The sequence below is a fragment of the Talpa occidentalis genome, unplaced genomic scaffold (assembly GCF_014898055.3).
Source record: "Talpa occidentalis isolate TD23 unplaced genomic scaffold, MPIMG_talOcc4v2.1 talOcc4.11, whole genome shotgun sequence".
Lineage (NCBI taxonomy): Eukaryota > Metazoa > Chordata > Mammalia > Eulipotyphla > Talpidae > Talpa > Talpa occidentalis.
The window spans coordinates 63,080,736-63,101,941 of record NW_023601104.1 but is presented as its reverse complement, the minus strand read 5'-3'; the positions used below and the strand labels follow the sequence as shown (position 1 = coordinate 63,101,941).

The following is a 21,206-nucleotide window of genomic DNA, read 5'->3' as shown; positions in this document are numbered from 1 at the left end:
TTGAGATTTTACCAGGTACACCGCAGGCAGGGGTACTGGGGGCAGGGGGACACGGAGGTGGGCAGACCTCCTAGCCCCTGGCGAGTCTTCACTCTTCCTGGGCTCTCCTGCTTTCTCTCGTGGTCTCATTCTCTCTCTTTGGCTGGTTCTATTCCGCTCTTCTGTTTGTTCTCCTTCTGGTGGTTCCTTTCCTCTGGCGTCCAATGATGCCACCCTATGAGCCCAGTCTCAGCCCAGGTTATGGATGCCCACACCCCACTCCACGAGACTGCCATCAGGCATGCATTTAATCTAATGGTGGGAGGGCAGAAAAACCTGACACTTTTTATTTACCCTACACTCCTGCATTAGATCAACATTGCCTCAAAGTTCTTGCCACCTGTTATATGTCTACATCTCAGTCTTAGTTCACTGCACTGTGCTAAGTACACAATTAAGTACCTTGTTTATGTGAGTGTATGTGTGAAGTTTTGTGAGGGGCAGAACATTTCCTAAGATGACATGATGTTCAAACTTACATCAAAAGGAAAAAAAATTTAGAGTATCATTCAGCATGGTTTTCTTCAAAAAAAATTCCATAATCTAGAGCAGTAAATGCAGCGTTTTTCCACTTGAAATAGAGATCTCATTGTTACCACAGAGGCCTGGGTGAAAACAGCTACATTCCTAACAAATCTTTCTTGTTTCTGAGGTTTCCTGCCTTTTCTTGCTGTTTATAGTGATTGCCCACTTTTATCAAAAAGTAGCACCTGCAACATCCCTTCCCATTTTTAGTTCACACCCTACGCCCCTTAATTTCTATCTCCTGAGTGGCTTTACCAGTACGTTCTATTTTTGACAACCCCCAAGACAAAGAGAGAATTCTGCTCACCTGGTATTTGACAGGAGTTATTCATGACATTTCATCCTGCTGGCCTCATATGGTATTTTAAAGTCTCCCCCTTCCAGCCACACTTACACATTCACACTTTTATTATTACACAAACCTTTTATTATTTTCTCCTACTCCCAATCTCTCTTTCAAACCCAGTGACAATATTTTGTATTAATTCTTTTATAAATATAAAAGCAGTGTAGTTGGCTCAGAGAAAAAGCTGAAGTCAACCAGAGTATTATCAAGCCTGAGGGCTGCATTTGACGGCAGATCTGTGAGGTATCATTTGGTCTAAATCTAAGTCCAGTACTTGGTACCTTATTTGGATATTGCTGCTTTCAATGCTCAAGCTGTTCTTCCAAACATTGGCGTTCTCGGCTACTTTTCAGCATGATGTAAGCACCACAAGTATTGCATTGTCTTAGAGGTTTTAGTGGAGGATTTTCAGATAAGATTCCACATTTGAATATATGGGAAGAGAGTAGGTAGAAACAAATATTTAAGAAATGGAGTTGAAGGACTCACTTAATAAACTAGAAAAACATCCAGTTTAAGAGACTTCAGTCTGACTCCTTTTTAATCTTCAAAGCAAGCAACAGCTTGAAATACTCCGAAAGAGGGCTTGTACCCATCCTAATCCAATTATTTCTTCAATGGGTCACACTGCCTTCCTGAGCTCAAATATAAACAGCTGATTTTCTAAAGCTAGCTGTCTCTAATAAAGTAATAATTAAGTTATTTCAAATGTTATATGGAGCTGTTACTTGTGATATTAAATTTTCTCTTCTTTTTTCTGTAAAGGTAGGGAACAATCAAAAAGTGGGCAGTAGTAGGCAGTGTGGTGAAGTTCAAAAAGCAACTAATTGGAAAGCAACTAATTGGAAAGTGAGCAAAGAGCTATCAGTAGGGGCCTCCCTGGTGGCACAAGGTGTTAAGATGCAACCTATGAAGGTATAGCCAGGGCAGCAGGAGTTTGATCCCCGGCCAGGGAGCTACCCACATTACACAGCAGACCTCTCCCGTTTCACCCACAGCTCCCCTCAGCAGTGTACTTCAGTCCTTCTGCCTGCTCTGCTCCCCGTTCTGACTCTGGTGAATTCTCTCACCCTCCCGCGCTTCTGACTGTACCCAGTGCTTGTATAAATAAATAAATATTAAAAAAAAATAAAATATACATTATCTTAATGCATCTTTACACACTGCTATAAATTTTTTTGGAACAAGGTGTAGAAATAAACACAAAATTTAAAAGTGAGGACTTACTCAAGAACGAGATTTCTGTATGGGGCAGAACTACTATTTCCTAAACATTTCTGTTGATTTGCTATTAACTTGTTTTCCATTTTCTCCAGATTACTTGTAAATTTTTGGACAACGCAAGCCAATATGAAGTCTCTGCTCTCAAAGAACTCACGTTTCACTTAGAGATACTGAAAACACCACAAAAGGAAACCTTGAAAATCCTGCCCAGAGCCCAGTGGAGGTGATTTAACCCTGTACCTATTCCTGGGAATGTAACAGCACGGACAGAGAAACTGAGATAGTAGATGCACTTGAAGTGGTGACCGAACAATCCTGAATGCAAAGCATTGTATTGCATAGAAAATAAAGAATAGGGAAAAAAAAAAACAAACAACCCACAATTTTAGTGCCTTTCCTTCCAGTCTTTTTCTGTGTATATTTAAAAATAAATAAGCTTGAGATTTTACAGCTGCGTTAGTCTTTTTAACCACAATTTTTAAGAAATGCTTTTTTATTAAAAACATTTTCTACATACTTTCAACATCATAATTTACATATATGTTCCCTCCTCTGAACTTTCTGGAACCTCCAGGAGTAGAAATAATTGGAGAGTAGAGACTAGAGATGTGAGGCATCAATTTCTCCATGATGAGTGGCTGAAAATACTGCAGTGGTTTTCCCTATTTTGTGTGCCAAACCTCTGGGATCTGACTAAAACGCGTTCCTTTCTTTTCACTTCTTTATGGATTCCACCCCTTTTTATTGTGTTGTTGAGCACAGGGTTATCTGCCTGGTGGATTCCTCTTCCAAGTGCTGGTGAGACAGTTCAAGAAGACTTGGAGACTTAAAACTGGGATCTTTCATGGGGCCTGGCATCTTATCCGAGTCTTCCTCACGAAAAAGTTTTGATCCGCGCAGTTGCCAGCGAGGCGGCTTCCCCGGCCCGCAGTCTCTGAGCAGTGAGCACCCCTCTAAGGCGTGGACAGTAGATGGGGAAATGGAAGCAAAAGTGGGAAGGTGGAGGACCGGTCTCCATCCCTGTCAAGAGCCACAGGTTAAAGTCCTTTTGTTCCTCCCTGTATCCTTTGGGCAACCTTCCAGAGCTATTAAAATTTTCTTAAGGTGTGGCTCGGCTGGGGTGGAGGATGCATATCCATCTAAAAGCCTTCGTAGACTGTTACTTCTAAGCTGCGTATAAAAACAATACAAATACGCACCAACAGCTGGAGTTGCTGGAGAAAAAAGCTGGAGTGAAAGTCATTCCACTGGTTTTTTCCCCCTCAAACTAGAGCTGAGGAGCAGCTGACCGGCTTCTGGCCGGCGCTCGCGAACGGGCTAAGCCCGCTTGCAAACTCTCGGGAGCCCAGCAGGAGCTGCTCATTGTGCCGGACATCGCTGGCCAAGCAATTTTTGTGGTTCTCCTCCCTCCGACTTTTCTCATTCTTCTGCGGGCTGTTCATGGAGCCGGCTTGGGCATCTACTTTCTAAAGTTTTTCGGTCCCACAGCCCTGTCTCTCCAGCTCCCGGGCGCCGCGCTCCTCACCGCCCCGAGACCCCTGGACGCGCGCCAGGCCCGGGGAGGGGGCGGGGGGGGGGCTTTGTTCCCTGCGCGACGACCTCGCCCTGGGAAGTTCCTGAGGCGCTTCTCGGGGACGAGCCCCCTCCTCCGGCCGCGAGCGCCGACACCGCCGGCGCGGGCCTCGCCAAGCCGCACTCCCGGGCGCGCCGGGGAGCCGCCCCACAGCCCACCCGCTCCCGGCGGGAGGCCGCCCGCGCTCCCCTCGCTCCCCCTCCTCAGGGCCGCGGCCGAGAGCCCGGATGTTGGATTCAGTCCTGCTCCGGGTCCTTCATTTCCATAAAAGGGCAGCGGTTCGGCGGGGCCGAGATTGTGTCTCCGCGGGCGCCCCCCGCCTTCCCCGCACGGCTCCCGCCCCGGCCGCGCGCGCGCGCCCCGCCCCCGGCCCCGGAGTCCGCGCGGCCCCCCGAGCCGAGCGCAGCCGCGGGGTACGGTGGGGGAGGGGGCGAGGCCGGCCAGACCCGCTCCGGGGCGGCTCGGCGGGCGGAGGAGGCGGGAGCAGGCGCACCCAGCCCCGCCGGGCCCGGGCGGGGGGCGGGGAGAGGGTGGAGCGCCGGGAGAAAGGCGAGGGGCCGAGCCGCGGGACTCCATTAGTCGCTCCGGCCGGGAGGCAGCGCTTCGCGGGTGAGGAGGGGACGCGGGCGCGGCGCCCCCAGCCTGTGGCCGCGCGAGCTCCGGGCCGGGTGCGCAGGGAGCGCGCGGTGAGGGGCCGGGCCCCGCCTGGGGCGCGCGGGGGAGCGCGGCGGGGGAGCGCGGCGGGGAGAGGAATGCGGAGCCGCGGGCGGCTTCTCCCCGGGCCGGGGCGCGGCCGCCGGCCGGCAGGTGAAGCCCGCCGAGTCCGCTAGGCTGGGGCCGCTTGGCTGGGGCGGCCGGGAAGGGGCGCGGGGGCTGTCCCGCCCGCCGGCGCGCCCCGCCGCCGCCGCTCCCCCAAGTTGGTGCGGAAACCCTCGGGTCTCCCACCTTCCCCTCCGCGGCCGACTCTGCGGATTCGGTGGGATTCGCCTGCCTTTGGGGGAGTGACGCTAACGAGAGCCATTTCCTCCGTGCGCGCAGGAAGGAGCCATGGCTCTGGACGGGATAAGGATGCCAGATGGCTGCTATGCGGACGGGACGTGGGAACTGAGCGTTCATGTGACGGACCTGAACCGCGATGTCACCTTAAGGGTGACGGGCGAGGTGCACATTGGAGGGGTGATGCTCAAGTTGGTGGAAAAACTCGGTGAGTAGCATCCGCGCCGCGTCCCAGGGACGACCTCCCGGGCTTGGAGAGGGGAGGCGGAGGGAGGGCGCGGGGGAGAGGCTTACGCGCGGGGGAGGGGTGGGCTTGGAAAATCTTTGGCGTCTCGCAAATACTCTACTCTAAAAAGATGATTAAGATCTTTCAGTATTTAAGGAAACAGAACCCCCTTCCCCCCTTTGCATCTGGTTTTGTCCACTTTGCAAGTTCGCGTGGCAATTGCAAGCGCCCAAGGAGAGACTTAATTGCGTAGTTACTCGGGAAAACTCCCTGGCTCTTTACGTTTGGAGACTTCACAGTAAAAGACACGAGAAAAAAGGCGAGCGTGAATGTTCGGAGGAGATCATAGGGCTTGTGATCATTAATTCAGTGCGTCTGGACTTTGGTAATGTTTAATGTTTAGTATTGAGGATGATGCAAAATCTGTTTAAGAATAAGCTGTACTGGAAACTGCATGCAGCTTGTGCCAGTGTGGAGGTTCTGCAGCCCGTCTACGTGTGGCGTGTATTAAAATGTTCCAGGCATCCACTCTTAAAGGGGTGGATGGTGTTTCATTCTAGTGTGGGCTTTAAGAGTTCAATTTTATATTATTAATTACGTAGCATTAAAAAATGTTTGTGTTAAAACGCAGGCGTTGCTAAACCAATTCGAGACTGACAGTATTTGGTACAAATGCATAGTGGAATGACTTAAAACGGACTCAGTTTTCAGCATTAGGGGATCCAGCAGTAGGAAGTGTAAGAAAGTTCTGCAGCACACGTTTTATTTTTGATGAATGAAACTATAGTCAGCGGAAAGAAGCAACGAAAATGCTCTAGTAGATGATTTTCTAAGCAGAGACATGCTGGGAGTAATAATGTCTGTCAGCTTTCTTGTGCCTTTTATGTGTAATACAGTCCTGGTGTGATACGTGTGGCATTGACTTCTCAGGCTTTTTTCGTTTTTTTTTTCGGGTTTGTGTGTGTGTTTTAAACACAGCGATTCTTCAAGCTACTGGAGCTATTTGGGATAAGTAGAAAAGTGGTTATTAGGAAATGTGTTTGTACCCAAGGGGAATGTTGTGTACCGACCACATAAACTTAGTGAAATAATGCTGTGATGCAATTTGCAGAATTCATTTAGGTGAACCTTCTTTGTATCCCTGCTTTGGTCCTTGCTGAAGAACCAAAAAGTATCCCTCTTCTTACACCTGTGCAGTCTGTGGCTTTTAGGGAGAAGCGCGCACGCCCTCTCACTCACCAGTCCTTTGAAAATGCTGTTTTGTTTGTCTAATTAATTGTTTTGACTAAATTGGATTGGACTAAATCAACCCCTGCAAAATATTTGTGAACTTTTTTTTAACCAGCACTAGAGTGGGATTATTTAAGGAAGAAAGTGTCAGATATAGTTGTTTGTTTCCATTGTCTTCAGAGGAAACAAGCACTTGCTTCAGAGATTTCTTTATAATATGATAAATGGACCTTATTAATATGCTGGTTTCAGTAAGACAATTCTTTTTGTAAAGTTGATTTTGAAGGTGACTGAGAGAACTTGTAGTTCTTGAAAATCAGGTTTTATGTAATGAATAAATAATGACTTCTATATTTATATTGTGTCCGTTAGATCTGTTTATTATTGAATCTCAGGATTAAGTAGAAACAGAATAAACTATTTGCTAACACAACTGATATTAACTATAAGTGACCATAACCTTAAATTTTACCCATACTCATTAATGTTGATGCATTTTTCATTTTTTATGTAGTGAAAAGAAGTTCAAGGAAACCTTGTGTTTTTCTTGAACTGAACCAGTAGTGATCCTCTTGTAATTTGATTTCCAGAGAGAATGTTCTTTCAGCATAATTCCAACTTTTCTATTTGGTGGAAGCAAAGCTAAGTGATTTTTTTGAACCTGGTTTTAGGATTAGATACTTTGAATGGTAAGCTATTTTGTTACCTGTTAGTAAATAAGTAGAGGAGAAATTCAGAAGAGTGACATTTAAACCTTCTAAACTAGGTTAGTCAAATTAGAAAAGAACTTGGAATGGCTTGCCCTCTGAAGCTCTAAGTTGTGTCACTGGAGGGACTAAAGGGATGGTTACTTGTCTGTAGTAGTAAGGTGGCGCTCATGGAATGGTCTTGTGTCTTAGGTCATTGCAGAGCAGGGATGGACAGTTAGCAGAGCCAGGCTACTGTGGCATTAGAACATTTATAGAGTGCCTTAGAACAGAAGATACTGAGCATTCCTCTACATCTTCAGACTCCTAATGCCTGTCTTATACCCTTATTCTCATTGGAGTGTTTACAGATACCAAAAGCTTTATATGTTTTAGGTTTGTCATCTTAATGTAATCAGTGATAGCAATTGTTTCCCTGTAATTGACAAATCCTATGACTCCTTCCTTCTCAGTTGTAGTAGAACTTTGTGTTATGAGTACGCACATGCAGAATTTTCTGGGAAATTTAATAGTTTTCAGTAGATTCTCAGAGATGTCAGTGATCAAAAAGAAGTTATGCTACAACTCTGTGTTTTGACCCTGAGGGTAAGCCTTACTGTAAAGGTACAGTGTTCATCCCAGACTTAGGTTCCTTGAACTAAGCAAGCTAAAAACATGTATCCTTAGTAATTTGTCTGCATCATCTTTGTATTTAGTTAGAATTTCATTTAAAAAATTCTACATTTCAGTTAAGATCATTAAACCATAATTCTTATATAAGTCAAAGATCTGAAAAATCCCTTTTAAACCTTAGAATAAAACACACACTTATCAGTATGTATAATTAAGCAGTATGTTTTGGGAATTATATTCTGATGACTTTTGCTTCTATGATTTAGTCTAGACTTATACTAGACACCTAACTTCAGCGTTGATCCCCTCAATGTTTATACCTTACCCCAAAAATGAAGGCTCTTATTTTTACCTTTCTATTTAAAAATTTTTAAAGCTTTAAATAGAATATTAAAAATTTTTTGCAAGTTTTCTTAATTGTAAAACTTGTATAGTGTTTATTATTTTAAAGAGGTGTTAAAATGTAAAATATTAGGAATAGGGATTACAAAACAAGATACCAGAGAATATAATTGTGATATAGCTGTATGAATTTTGTAAGGAAGAAGCCAATTTTGTGGGATTTCCTGACATTCCTCTGGAGATCATTGGGAGGTATTAAAAGTCTTATTCAGTAGTATTTAAAGTTTAGTCATGGTTGAGTATTCTTAACACCAAAGAGATGCTTTATCTCACTGAATTTTAGCATCACTTTGTAAAAATTGTCTTCTTAAAATGTACAATTACATGTTTACCTTTATGAAATTTCATAATTAGAGAGTGAGGAATTTATTTTAACATGGAACACAATGGAGTCTTCAGTCAACAGCCATATGAACTTGGTGGGAAGAACAGACTATGTTTTTTTATAAGTTCATTCTAGCTCTGATTCAATGAGTAGAAAGGAGGTAGAAGTTGGGTTATATCAGGTTAAATAATCCAGAGAAAAATACACAAGTTAGGTGACTCAGGTATAGCTACAAAAAATATATATATGGAGTTGAATTAGAAAATTTGGGGATTATATTTCTGAATGTAACCTTTAGAAAGAAGTCATCTTTGCTATGTAGTGTCATATTTTACCACAATAACAAAAGAACACATTTATATTGAAATTGTTAAGATCATAGTAATTTGTGAAATTAGCACATGTGATGACAAAAAAACTAGATCTTAGCTACAATTACCCTTAAAAATCCCTTGAAGTGATCAAGAAGTATGTCATAGTTTCATTCCATCTCTCAAAAGTACAAAATAAAAAGCTTTTTTTCAGAAACTCAAAATATTTTTTTTTACTTGAGCACCAGAGGAAGTTGACTTACGTTAAGGGCTTTGTTCTACAGGAATGCTTTAAATACTGGGATCAGAGCTTTGCAGGATGCACACAGGGAGAGAGGCATGTAACTGGACAGCTCCCCTCTAGTCCTCCTACCTACTGCTCCTTGGGAAAGGCGTGCTTCCTTAGTGGGATGGTGTCTGTGCTGTTGAAAACCTCATTTTTTTTCCCCCCTAAGAGAGCTTAGGGTTGAATTCATAGAAATAAAATGTCTACATGAGGCACCCTCACTGTATTCATAGTGAAATACATTAAGATTATAAGAATTTTTTAAAAATCTTTTGGAGTGGGGTGGAAAAAACACTTAATGGTGATTTGCAATCATATATATTAAGGGGAATTGAAATTGTAGTTAGATACATGCAATCTGACAGCAAGTTTGTTCTGTGTAGAATACTGTTAGTGATTCGTAGTAACTGGATGTTGAATACTGTTAGCAAATTTTAAGGTTTTTAAAAATGGAGGTCAGTATGTAAATTTACTAAAATTCTCATAGCACCATATTATGAGGAATTGGAGTCAATTGTGTGTTGTTTGCTGCCATGGGATATAAAATATAAGATGTTTTATGTCCTTTTTTTTTTTTTTTAAGATTTTATTTTTGTGTAGAAGAACTGGGGTTCAGGTCAGGGGTGTAGGGGGTGAAAAGGTGAGAGGATTCACCAGAGACAGAATGGGGAGCAGAACAAGCAGATTTAGTAAAATACTCTGCTAAGTGGAGCCACAAATGAGACAGGAGAGAGGTCTGTGGCACGACATGTGGGTTACCTTCCTGCCTAGGGATTGAACTCAAGCCCTAGCAGTGAAAGGGCTGAGACAACCCCTATGCCACCAGGGAGGCCCTCTTACTAATGATCTTGTTTGAAATGTCTAATAGCTGTTGAAGAAAATGTAAAGAAAAAGTTGCCTTTTCACCCTTTTGAAATTTCAAACTTATGAGTTTGAAAATTATATAGTGTTCGTTGTTATTTGGCTAACCAGTTAGCATTTTGCTAGTTTCTCGCTACACACAAACATACTTTTTCTTGAACCATTTGAATAAGTTGGAGACATAAATCTTCATCTCCAAATATTTAAATTATGTATCAAATAAGAGCAAAGATTTTCTCTTGTTACAGTTATCAAATTCAGGAAATTTAATATTGATTTAATACTATAAGGCATCCATATTCAAGTTTGCCAGTTGTCCTAGGTAACCTTTGATTTTTTTCCTCCAGGGTTTTATTCTAGCATTTAGTTTTCACTAAATTGACCTCTTTAAGATACAGACTGGTTGTCAAGTTTGGAATCAAAGAAGTACGTCATACACAGTTTGTTAATATTATATTAAAATACATATAAAGTAATAGTACTTGCTTTCAGACTTTATAGCTACCCTGTTGAATAGTTCTTAGCTTTTATCTTTCAGCACCTTGTGCCTTTTTAAAATAACATTCTATCAGTGAGAATTTCATTTCAAAATATTGTTTTTATGTTCTTTTTCATATACTTTATCTTTAAAGTTTATTTTTCGTTTTAGCTATTAGATAGGGTATCATTAATATTTTCAGATATCATGGAGGGTGGATTTCCCTTAATACTGATGTCTTAAAACTATAGTAGCTACTAATGGATATACAGTAGTAAAAAACAATGTATCAGCCCTGCCACATCTTAGTTTGTATGATCTTTGGACAGCTAAGCAAACCTTCTGAATGACATCTATAAAATGGAAATTAAATAAAAAACTTTCTGGTAAGTTTTGGTGAGAATTAAAATTTTGATATAAGATGTGCAAAAAATGTGTTCTATAAACTATAAGTGCTGATTTCTGAGAATTCAGAATATAAAAGGAGGCTAAAATCTATTTTAGGTTATTTAATTTTAATATATTCCAGTTTTAATAGTAGGGAATTGTACCCAGAAGGCACTTAGTTTGGGGCTGCCTTGTGTTCTAACCTTTCAAATGGCATGAAAAATAGTTATCATTCCACTCTGCCTCCCACTTCCAAACACACACCTGCCTCTGTAATGTAGCAAAGAGCTATTTAACTACTGTTTTCATGAGATTTCTGAAATGGAATGGACCAATAAGTGGATGATGGTATTCAAGAGATTTGAAAAATTTATAACTATGAAGACTTCAGTAGTATATTAATTCTTAATACACTTTATAAGAGCAATGTTTTTTATTCAGTTATAACAAAGGAATGATATAAAATTGTTTCTTGACACATAAAAAACTTTGGACCCATTTGGAAACTAATGAAAGTGATTTCAGAAAAAAGCCAATTTATGCAGTATTTTTATTTAAATAATTATTTTACTGAGAAAAAAATTATTTTTTTTTAAAGATTTTTGTTTTTATTTATTTGTTTATACAAGCACTGGGTACAGTCAGAAGCGCGGGAGGGTGAGAATTCACCAGAGCCAGAGCGGGGAGCAGAGCAGGCAGAAGGATCGAAGTACACTGCTGAGGGGAGCAGCGGGCGGCAGGAGAGGTCTGCGCGCCGTGTGGGACCCTCCTCCCGTGACCGTGACCGGGGAGCAGCCGGGGATGGAACCTGTGCTGCAGAGGCTGCGGGTAGCTTTGCAACCCAGCACTCAACCGCTGCGCCACCGGGGAGGCCCCTGAGAAAAAAATTATTAATGCTAATACTATGTCACCTCACAAAATAGTATATATGCCCAGTGTGAGGTAAACATGTCCTAAAAGAATATTTTAAAATACTTATTTTTTAAAGAGATACATTCTACACTTGGATTTGTGATTATAATCTCTCTCCATTATAATTAATCTGTAATAAATTACTTGCGTAATTATTGATATATAAATCATACATATATGTGGGCTGAGTACAGTGTATTTTATTGATGGTGTATGACAAGGTGTAGGGCTCCCTAAACCTTTCTCTATTTCCAGGGGCCTGAGGTGGAGCTGTGACACAGCAGGAGATTCTCAGTATGTTGGATGAATGAGGGAAGGACTCAGCAGCTGAGAGTATCTCTCTTCCTCTGGTGCTCTCACTGGGGCTGGTGGTCCAGGGGGCTCTTAACTTATTTGGAGGCCATGTGGACATGGTCTTGAGTCCTTCCAAGATGCCAGAGTTGTTTTGGATGACCTTTGCTGGGAGTGGGGCAAAGCTGTTGGTGCAGGAGACATTGCTGACAATCTTGAGGAAGCTGTCATACTTCTTATGTCATACTTCAAAGTTTGGGCATCAGTGAAAGTTGCATAGATGATGACCTTTTTGGCCCATCCTTCAGGTGAGTCATAGTGCTTTCCAAGGTAGTGGGAAAACCAGTGGACGCCACAACAAAGCACCAGCATCATCTCATTTGTTGTTGGGAGGATCTTGGTCTTGGAAAATGGAGATGGACTTTCCATTTATGACAGATTTTCCATTCTCAGCCTTAACTGTGCCACTGAACTTTGCCATGGGAGAATCATAATAGAACATATAGATCATGTAGTTGAGGTCAATGAAAGGGTCATTGATGGCAACATTATCCACTTGGTGAGAGTTAAAAGCAGCCCTGCTGATAAGGTGCCCAATCCAGCCAGATCTGATCATGGCTGGCACTGCATGAGAACTTTTCAACCACTCCATCAGGTTTTCTTGTGTTGCTTTGTAGTTAACCCTTCAACCTCAGCTTCTGAAAACCACTGATAGTTTGACTTTTCTAAAATATGGATCTATATGGTAAATGGAACTATGTAGTACATAAGTTTGAGTTTGATTTCTTCCCCTTAACATACTTTATTAAAAAAAAAATTTAGCATAATTTTAGATTTATTGTGGGGATATCAGTAGTATTTTGTAATTGCTGAGTGGTAGTCTATTATATGGCTCTGTACCACAGTTTATCCATTCACCAGTTAAAGGGCTTTTTTGTTTTCAGTTTCGGGTAGATTATGAATGGGGCTTCCATAAACATTTGCTTGAACATATATTTTCATTTCTTTTGTATACTTCCTAGCAGTAAAAATGCTGGGTAGTAACCTGGGTATATGTTTCAATTTATAATATGTTACCAAACATTTCCATATATAATTTTGCAAGCCTACAGCACTGTATGAGAACTGAAAAAAAAAATTACATGAAGGTTCTAGATACTTAACATCCTACCCCATCACTTAGTATTGCCTTTTTTTGTTTAATTTTAGCCAGTCTAGTAAGTATGTGGTGGTATGTTATTATTATGATTTTTTTTTGAAAATTTATTTATATATTCAAGAACTGGGCTATAGGCCCAGAGGTGCACTGGGGGTGAGAGGATAAACCAGAGACAGAGCGGGGAACAGAACAGGCAGACTGATGAAAACACACTGCTGAGGGGAGCAGTGGGTGAGACAGGAGAGGTCTGCTGCGCCATGTGTGTAGCTCCCTGGCCGGCGGGGGTGCGGGGATCGAACCCGTGCTGCAGAGGCTGCGGATAGCTTCACAGTGCTGTCCTTAAACTTGTGCCACGAGGGGGGCCCTGTCATTATGATTTTAACTCACATTTTTCTCATGATGTTGGGAAGCTTCTCATATGCTTACATGCCATTTGTATATCTTTCTAGTGAAGTTTGTCTTCAGATCTTGTGCCTGGTATTTTTTTATTGTTTTACTACAAGTTTTAAGAGTTATTTATATGCCTTAGATAAGTGTCCTTTACCAGATACGTTTTTGCATTATTTTCTCAGTCTGTGGCTTGTCTTTTATTTTCTCAACACAGTGTCTTTCAAAGAGCAAGTTCTCAACTTTTTTTAAAGATTTATTTTATTTGCTTACACATACAAGAACTGGGGTGTATGACTGAGCTGCGGGGGGATGAGAGGATTCACCAGAGATGGAGTGGGGAGCAGAACAGGCGGATCTACTGAAATACACTGCTGAGGGGAGCAGTGGGCCAGATAGAAGTCTGCTGCGCCATATGGGTCATCTCCCTGGCCTAGGATCAAGCTCATTTTGCAGTAGCTGGTGATAGCTTGATAGCAATAAGACTTTAACCCTTGGGCCACCAGGGAGGCCCCACAAGTTCTCAGTTTTAATGAAGTCCATTTTATTTTTTTCTTTTTCTGAACATATGTCCTAATTTGTATAGCTTATATTTTATATATTAAAGGAAGGATAAATGAGGTATAGTAGTATGTGTCAGGAAATAATGTGTGTCATATCAATTTAAGATAATGTGACTACAATTTTATTTTGGTAGAATCTAAGATGCAAAATAATGATCCAATAAAAACAAATTTTTATCAGTATAAAAAGCTTTGGTTTTTTAGACAAAAATGGACCAATAGTGAAGTAAATCATATGTTTCAAGGAAAGAAGTAAATCTAAGTTCCATTCCTTGTAATAAGTGTGATTTCTTTTTTTTAAAACAGGGCTGTCAATATTCAGAATCTGTTTACTTACCTGTACAGTATAAATAAACACAGGCTAAAACTTCATTTAAATTTGTTCCCTTCTCTTTGTGATGTATTAGAGGTCTTTGAAAATTTCACATATGGTAGCTTTCTAAAGTAGAAAATACCATTCTAAAACAATACTGTTGTAGATAAAAGGGTCATTATCCAAATCCTGGTGTTACAGTGACTCATGTAGATATTTGTGGTAAAATGTTCTGAAAATTATATCTTAAAATATTTTCTCTTGATTTTAATAGTTCTGCTTCTGAGTTAGTGTATATGAGAAAAGATAAGCAGTATATGATTAAAATGTGAGGCTTGTGTTTTGACTTCCTTTCATGTTTTAGTTTATCTGCTACCTAGTTGTATAAAGAAAAGGCAGCTTTAGTGCATCCTTGGGTGTTCAAGGTTAGGGAGCTGATAACTCTAGTCAGAGAAGGGGACATCTGCTTTAGAATTTATAGTGAATCTTTTTAACTACCTTATTTTTATCCTCTCCCATCCTCTAGCAGCCGGGGATCGAACGGCGTCGCAAGCAACCCAGCGCTCAATTCAGCTATTTTTAAAATCAATTATAATTTCAAAGCATCAGTGTTATGATGACTTTGATATCTTTTTCTTAATGGAATACTTAGGGTTATGAATAAAACACCAGAAAAGTGCCAGCATTATTGATTGTAGAGGAAAATGTCTCTTGGATATGCGCCTCCCAGCTTAATGTTCCTTAATGTAGTTCCTGGTTTGGATTTAAGAATTTTGTAACCTTTGAAATTAAAAATAACTTGGGAAAAAACCCCAAATAATTGTGGTATCAGTTTTAAAAGTTTTGTGTAGGCTATTGGTGATCTGTGGCTGTGTAGAACACTGTGTTGTGGGGTTCAGGCCGAGGAGGAAGGGCAGCCTGCCATGTCGCACCCCCAGCTTCTCCACTTTCTGGGTGTACAGCCTGAGCTGTGTGACCTAGGTGTCTGTGCCTCTGGTTCCTTGTCTGTAAAGTGGGGTAGCTTAAAGTAATATCTTTATTACTGCATTAATACAAGGATTAGATTAATACATGTGAAGTATTTGGAGTAGACTTTATAAAATGTAGTTATACAGTCCAGACTATTTTAATGGTATGCAAATTTTCCCCTTTATTTTACTGAGCTGGAGCTTTTTACAGAAGATTGGGAATGTGTCTCTTAACTGTAAGCCAAATAATACTTATTCTATACTATGTTAGGAATGTTTTAGAAGCAGCAGATTTTATGCTACAGTTTATAGGTACAGATAAACCATGCAAAAGTGGAGAATATTTCTAATAAATTTAATCTGGTTTAGGCATGTGCTTTCTTTCAAAGATGAACTTTGTTAGTGTTTAAAAACGTAGTCTACACAGTTTGTTCAATCAATGGGGAAACTGGACTGCTACATGGAAAAGAATGACGCTAGAGTATGACTTCACACCATGCAAAAAAAAGAAATGAAAATGGATAATAGAATTCAACATAAGACATGAAACCATAAAGTATAAAGAAGAAAATATAGGCAGAACACTGCGTGGCATTCATCTCAGTAATATCTTTAAAGACACATCCCCAGGCCTCCCCGGTGGTGCAGTGGTTGAGCACTGAGCTGCAAGGCTGCCCACAGCCTCTGCAGCACCGCTTTGATCCCTGGCCACTGGCGAGGGTCCCACATGGGGCGCAGATCTCTCCTGCCGCCCGCTGCTCCCCTCAGCAGTGTGCTTCGTCAGTCTGCCTGCTCTGTTCTCCCCTCTGGCTCTGGTGAATTCTCTAGCCCTCCCGTGCTTCTGACTGTACCCAGTGCTTGTGTGAATAAATAAATAAATCTTAAAAAAAAAAAACAAAAAACAAAACCTACAACTCACTTTCTTAAAAAAAAAAAAAAAAAAAAAAAGACACATCCCCAAAGCAAAGAAAGTGAAGGAAAAGATAAAATAGCTGGGATTTTATCAAACTAAAAAGCTTCTGTACAGCAAAAGAGACACAAACCAAAACAAAGAGACACCCTACTGACTGGGAGAAAATTTTTGCACACAATACAACTGATAAGGGACTGATCACAAAGATCTACAAAAGAGCTCACATGACTCAACAAAAACAAAGTAAACAGTCCAGTTAAAAAATGAGCAGAAGGGCTAAAAGGACACTTTGCCAAAGAGGAAATGCAAATGGCCAACAGGTATATGAAAAATGCTCAACATCACTTATAATCAGGGAAATGCAAATCAAAACCACAATGAGATACCACCTTACACCAGTGAGAATGGCACATATTAAAAAAACTATCAACAACAAATGTTGGCGAGGATGTGGAGAAAAAGGAACTCACCTGCACTGCTGGTGGGAGTGCAAACTGGTCCAACCACTCTGGAAAGCTGTGTGGAGAGTCCTCAAACTACTAAAAAAATGGAGATACCACATGACCCAGCAATTTCATTCCTAGGAATCTACCCAGAGGACACAAAAACATTAATTCAAAATGATATCTGCACTCCTATGTTTATTGCAGCACTATTCACAATAGGGAAGATATGGAAACACAACACAAGTGCCCAAAAATAGATGACTGGATCAAGAAGATGTATATATACACAATGGAATACTATTCAGCAATCAAAAAAAGATAAACTCATGACATTCGCAGCAATGTGGATGGAATTAGAAGGGATTATGCTCAGTGAAATAAGCCAGAAGGAAAAAGAAAAATATTGGATGGTCTCACTTATAGGAGGAATATAGAGGCGCCAAATAAGAGAACAGGGGGAGAAAACAATAATAAATTTAAAAAAAATTAGCAGTCAGCTATAAATCAGAGTCATTCTGCAGGGGAGAGGGAGGGAGAGGGATCAAAACAAGGGAGGGATGAGCACAGGGACTATGGTGATAGTTCTTGGGTGAATTGGTGGGAATTTTATAGGTACTACACCTGAGAGGAGAAAGCATACAAGCATACATTGTACAAAAATGAACAATGATGTAAAAAATATACATATATATAGATATAAAATAAAAACTTCTACAACACGGCCATTTAATAGTTAGATACAACCATGGCACATCTTTTTAACCTCTCGATTTTTTAAATCTCATCTAAACTCATATTGTTTTGATTTGTATTGTATTGATTTGATGTAAGACTTAAGTACAGTGTTAGCAGGAATAACAGTAATTTTCAAGTAATTACTAAATTATTAAGAATGCAATGAGGGCCTCCTGGTGGCACTATGAAGCATTCTGCAGCTATTGCAGCATGAGTTCGATCCCCAAGCAGGGAGGTGACCCACATGGCACAGCAGACCTCGCTCTCCTCTCTCATCTGCTGCTCCCCTTAGCAGTGTATTTCAGTAGATCTGCCTGTTCTGTTCCCCACTCTGTGGTGCATCCTTTCACCCCCTGCACCTCTGGCCTATACCCCAGCACTTGTATGTATAAAATACATGAATCGGGCCTCCACGGTGGCGCAGCGGTTGAGCGCTGGGTTGCGAAGCTGCCCGCGGCCTCTGCGCCGCCGGTTCAATCCCCGGCTTCTCCCCGGCCACCGGAGGAGGGTCCCACATGGCGTGCAGACCTCTCCTGCCGCCCGCTGCTCCCCTCAGCAGTGTACTTCGGTCCTTCTGCCTGCTCTGCCCCCCGCTCTGGCTCTGGTGAATTCTCTCACCCTCCCGCGCTTCTGACTGTACCCAGTGCATGTATAAACAAAACAAACAAACAAACCAGCAAACAAATAAATAAAGCATGCCTCTAAAAAAAAAAGAAAAAAAAAAAAAAATAAAATACATGAATCTTTTTAAAAAATGAACTCAAATGTTTTTCCTCAGTTATCCTTCAAGTACTATGTAAACCTAAAATATAAATTTAAATTGTAGATTAATCTAATTAATTTTCTTAGTATTAACCAGAAACCCTTCTTCTTTTCTTGCTTTTGTAAGTTTTGTGTAAATGTTTGGAGTTCTCTGAGTGTTTCCTGAATCCAGACTGCTGGGGTTTGAATACCGGCTTCATTAGCAGTAAGCTTTGTGACCTTGTGCCAAGTTTTTTACATTACTGTGACTTAGTTTCCTTATAAGCAAAATGGGTGTAATAATAGACTTGTGAAGATTAAATGAACACATATCTGTAAAAGGCTTAGAACAGTTCTTGGCACAAAGTATTAGTTACAATAATTGTTATTTTCTTAAGGATCTAATGGACCTATGGGCTATCTCACTGTTAAGTATTTTAACAGAGGAATTTGAGGAATAAATGCCTTGCAGAACTTAAATAAGGAAAAAGGGATTTGAGATCATGATGTACATGAGTGAGTCACATAGTGATCTGTGGACTGAAGAGTTCAAATTGCATGAAGTACAAACTGCTTCTAGCTCTTTAGCCCACAGACCACTATGTAATTCACAGATGTACATGATGATCAGATTTCAGTCTGTCCCTGATTGCTCATTGTGTATCTGTTCACAGTTCATGCATGGACAGCGAGATGTGTGTAGTTGTCTCTCACTGATAAACTCCTTAGGTGTTTTGCAAACACAGATGATTGGAAAATGAGAATTGGCCAACAAAGATAAATTATGTGCAGCAGAGAAACAAAGTGAAAATACTGATAGTGAAATTTGAGTAAGATATAAGTGGACCTTATGTTATAAGAAATAACTCATCATGGGGATATGGATGCTGTCACTGGTTGAGAGACTAGTTAAAAGAATTCAGTGAAGGCAAATTTATTGACAAAATGAGTAAAGTGGTGTGACAATGACTCAGAAAGTGACACCAGGAAAAAAAAACACTACTACTACTTATTAAAGGAACTATCGGCATTTCATGACAAAATTTAAAAGAGAAAGGGTTGGAAGTTGATCCAAGCGTAGAAAGTTGTACAACAATCTGCCAAGGCATAACCAAGCACTGCTTAAACTACTGTTGGTAAGTTTTTACCAAAAAAGGTAATACTTTGCACCTCAGTGCTTTTTTTTTTTTTTAAGATTTACCCTTTCATGCATGCAAGAGCTGGGGTACAGGCCAGAGGCTTGGAGGGTGAGAGGGTTCACCAGAGAAACAGAACAGGCAGATTGACCGAAGTACACTGCTGAGGGGAGCAGCGGATGAGTCAGGAGAAGTCTGCTGTGCCATGTGGGTTGCTCCCTGGCCGGCCGGGGATCGAACCCATGCTGCAGTGGCTGCAGACAGCCTCATAGGCTGCGCCCTAACCCCTTGCGCCACCAGGGAGCCCCCCCCTCTCCCCCACAGTGTTTCTACTGTTCTACATTACAGTGCACTAAATAGCAGTTGTTTCTTCATTTCCCAATATACACTTAAATCTGACAGTAGTTTTTAATATTTCTTTCGTCATGTAATAGCTATAACTTTCCACATTAATTATTAAGCCCTCTTTACACATTACCTGTATATTAAAAATGTTTATTGCTTTAATTCTGTGTGCCAAGCTCTGGGCTATGCCTTTGAGATACAGATGAATACAATATGAATAAGAAGCTAGTTATTATATACATTACAAAGAAATGTGATATATTATTCAGAGTGCTAAGATGTACCCAACTACTTTGACAGGAGGGTGAGAGAAAACTAAGGCCTAGGGATAGTAGTATTTGAGCAGATTCTTGTGTAGCATTTTATAGCCTTACAAGGGGGAAGGAGTAGGTGTTCCATAAACTAGGCAATGGACTGCATCTGGGGGTAGCTAAGAGCAGTGTGGGGCACTGAACTTTTAAGATGTGTATAACCTATTACTAGGAGGTTAGAAGACACTTCTGCAATGGAGAGGAAAGTTTTTAAGTAGAGAAATTGTCAAATTGCATTTTAAAAGATAAATAGTTTTGTAGAAAAAGGAATATCGTGGAGGATTATTGGGGCACTGGTGGTGGACAGGTATGAAAACATGTATTTGTAGAGGCTTAAACCCATGCCCCCCAAAGTAGATGCGACAATGGTAAACCAGCTTTATCTCAGTATATATAATATGAAAAAAATGGGATTATCATCATTCAAGCAAGAGATGTTGAGGACATGCAGAAGGCAATGTAAAAGGAGAGGAAGGGATAAATTAACAACTTGAGAAGTAGGTTCTGTAGTGCTTGAATAGAAGGAAAAATAAGGGGGATGATAAAGTAAAATAGGACTTGGAGATCTATACCTACTTTAAGAAATTTAAAAGTTAGGGCCTCTCTGGTGGTGCAGGCGGTTGAGTGTAGCACTATAAAGCTGTCCGCAGCCTCTGCAGTGCCAGTTCGATCCCCACTGGCCTCTGAGCAACCCACGTGGCACGGCAGACCTTTCTTGTCTCACCTGCCGCTCCGCTCAGCGGTGTGTTTCAATCTGCCTGCCTGTTCTGTTCCCCGCTCTGTCTCTGGTGGATCCTCTCACCCTCCTGCACATCTGGCCTGTACCCCGGTTCTTGTATAAATAAATCTTTAAAAAAATTGTCAGATTCAAAATTATTTTTAAAAAAATTTAAAAGTTAGCTTAGGGGCCTCCCCGGTGGCACAGCGGTTGAGCGCTGGGTTGCGAAGCTGCCCGCAGCTTCTGCAGCACCCGTTCGATCCCCGGCCACTGGGTGAGGGTCCCACTTGTCGCACAGACCTCTCCTGCCGCGCCCGCTGCTCCCCTCAGCAGTGTACTTCGTCACTGCCTGCTCTACTCTCAGCTCTGGCTCTGGTGAATTCTCTCACCCTCCCACGCCTCTGACTGTACCCGGTGCTTGTATAAATAAAAAAAATAAATAAATAAAAGTTAGCTTAATATAATTAACTATTTGTACGATTCTGGTACAGTCTTCCCTTTATTTGTTGAATGGGGCCCGGGAGAGTGGGAAATATTGAATTATAAAATATATGAGTGCTTCACTGCCAGTGTTGTTTTTATCTTATTGATTTAGCATGGTATATGTCAGCTCCATTGGAGTTGAGGCTCTTCAAAAGCAGTCTGTTTCTTATTTTCATAGCTGTGGAAAATCAGGACTATACTTGCTAGTACACTAATCATATTACAGAAAATTTGATTATGCCCTAGATGATAGTGAC

General features: G+C 41.2%; 1 protein-coding gene and 1 long non-coding RNA gene across 8 annotated transcripts in view; both read left to right on the top strand.

The window, feature by feature from the left end:
- The window catches only part of LOC119239100 (uncharacterized), a 44,724-nt gene extending 42,111 nt beyond the window's left edge, over positions 1–2,613 (top strand). For both annotated transcript variants that reach the window (XR_005123747.2, XR_008550028.1), the window contains one exon: positions 2,227–2,613. This is a non-coding gene — a long non-coding RNA (uncharacterized LOC119239100). The remainder of the gene's footprint in view (positions 1–2,226) is intronic.
- Positions 2,614–4,087: 1,474 nt separating this feature from the next.
- FERMT2 (FERM domain containing kindlin 2) overlaps positions 4,088–21,206 on the top strand; it is a 78,074-nt gene continuing 60,955 nt past the window's right edge. For 2 of the 6 annotated variants that reach the window (XM_037503355.2, XM_054690418.1), the window contains exons 1-2: positions 4,242–4,316; positions 4,746–4,911. In XM_037503355.2, the coding sequence (XP_037359252.1) occupies positions 4,755–4,911 (157 nt within the window). In that variant the 5' untranslated portion in view covers positions 4,242–4,316; positions 4,746–4,754. Of the gene's footprint in view, positions 4,121–4,241; positions 4,317–4,345; positions 4,394–4,745; positions 4,912–21,206 lie in introns of those variants that run through there. The other 4 variants (XM_037503357.1, XM_054690420.1, XM_054690421.1 and 1 more) reach the window with 3 other exon arrangements.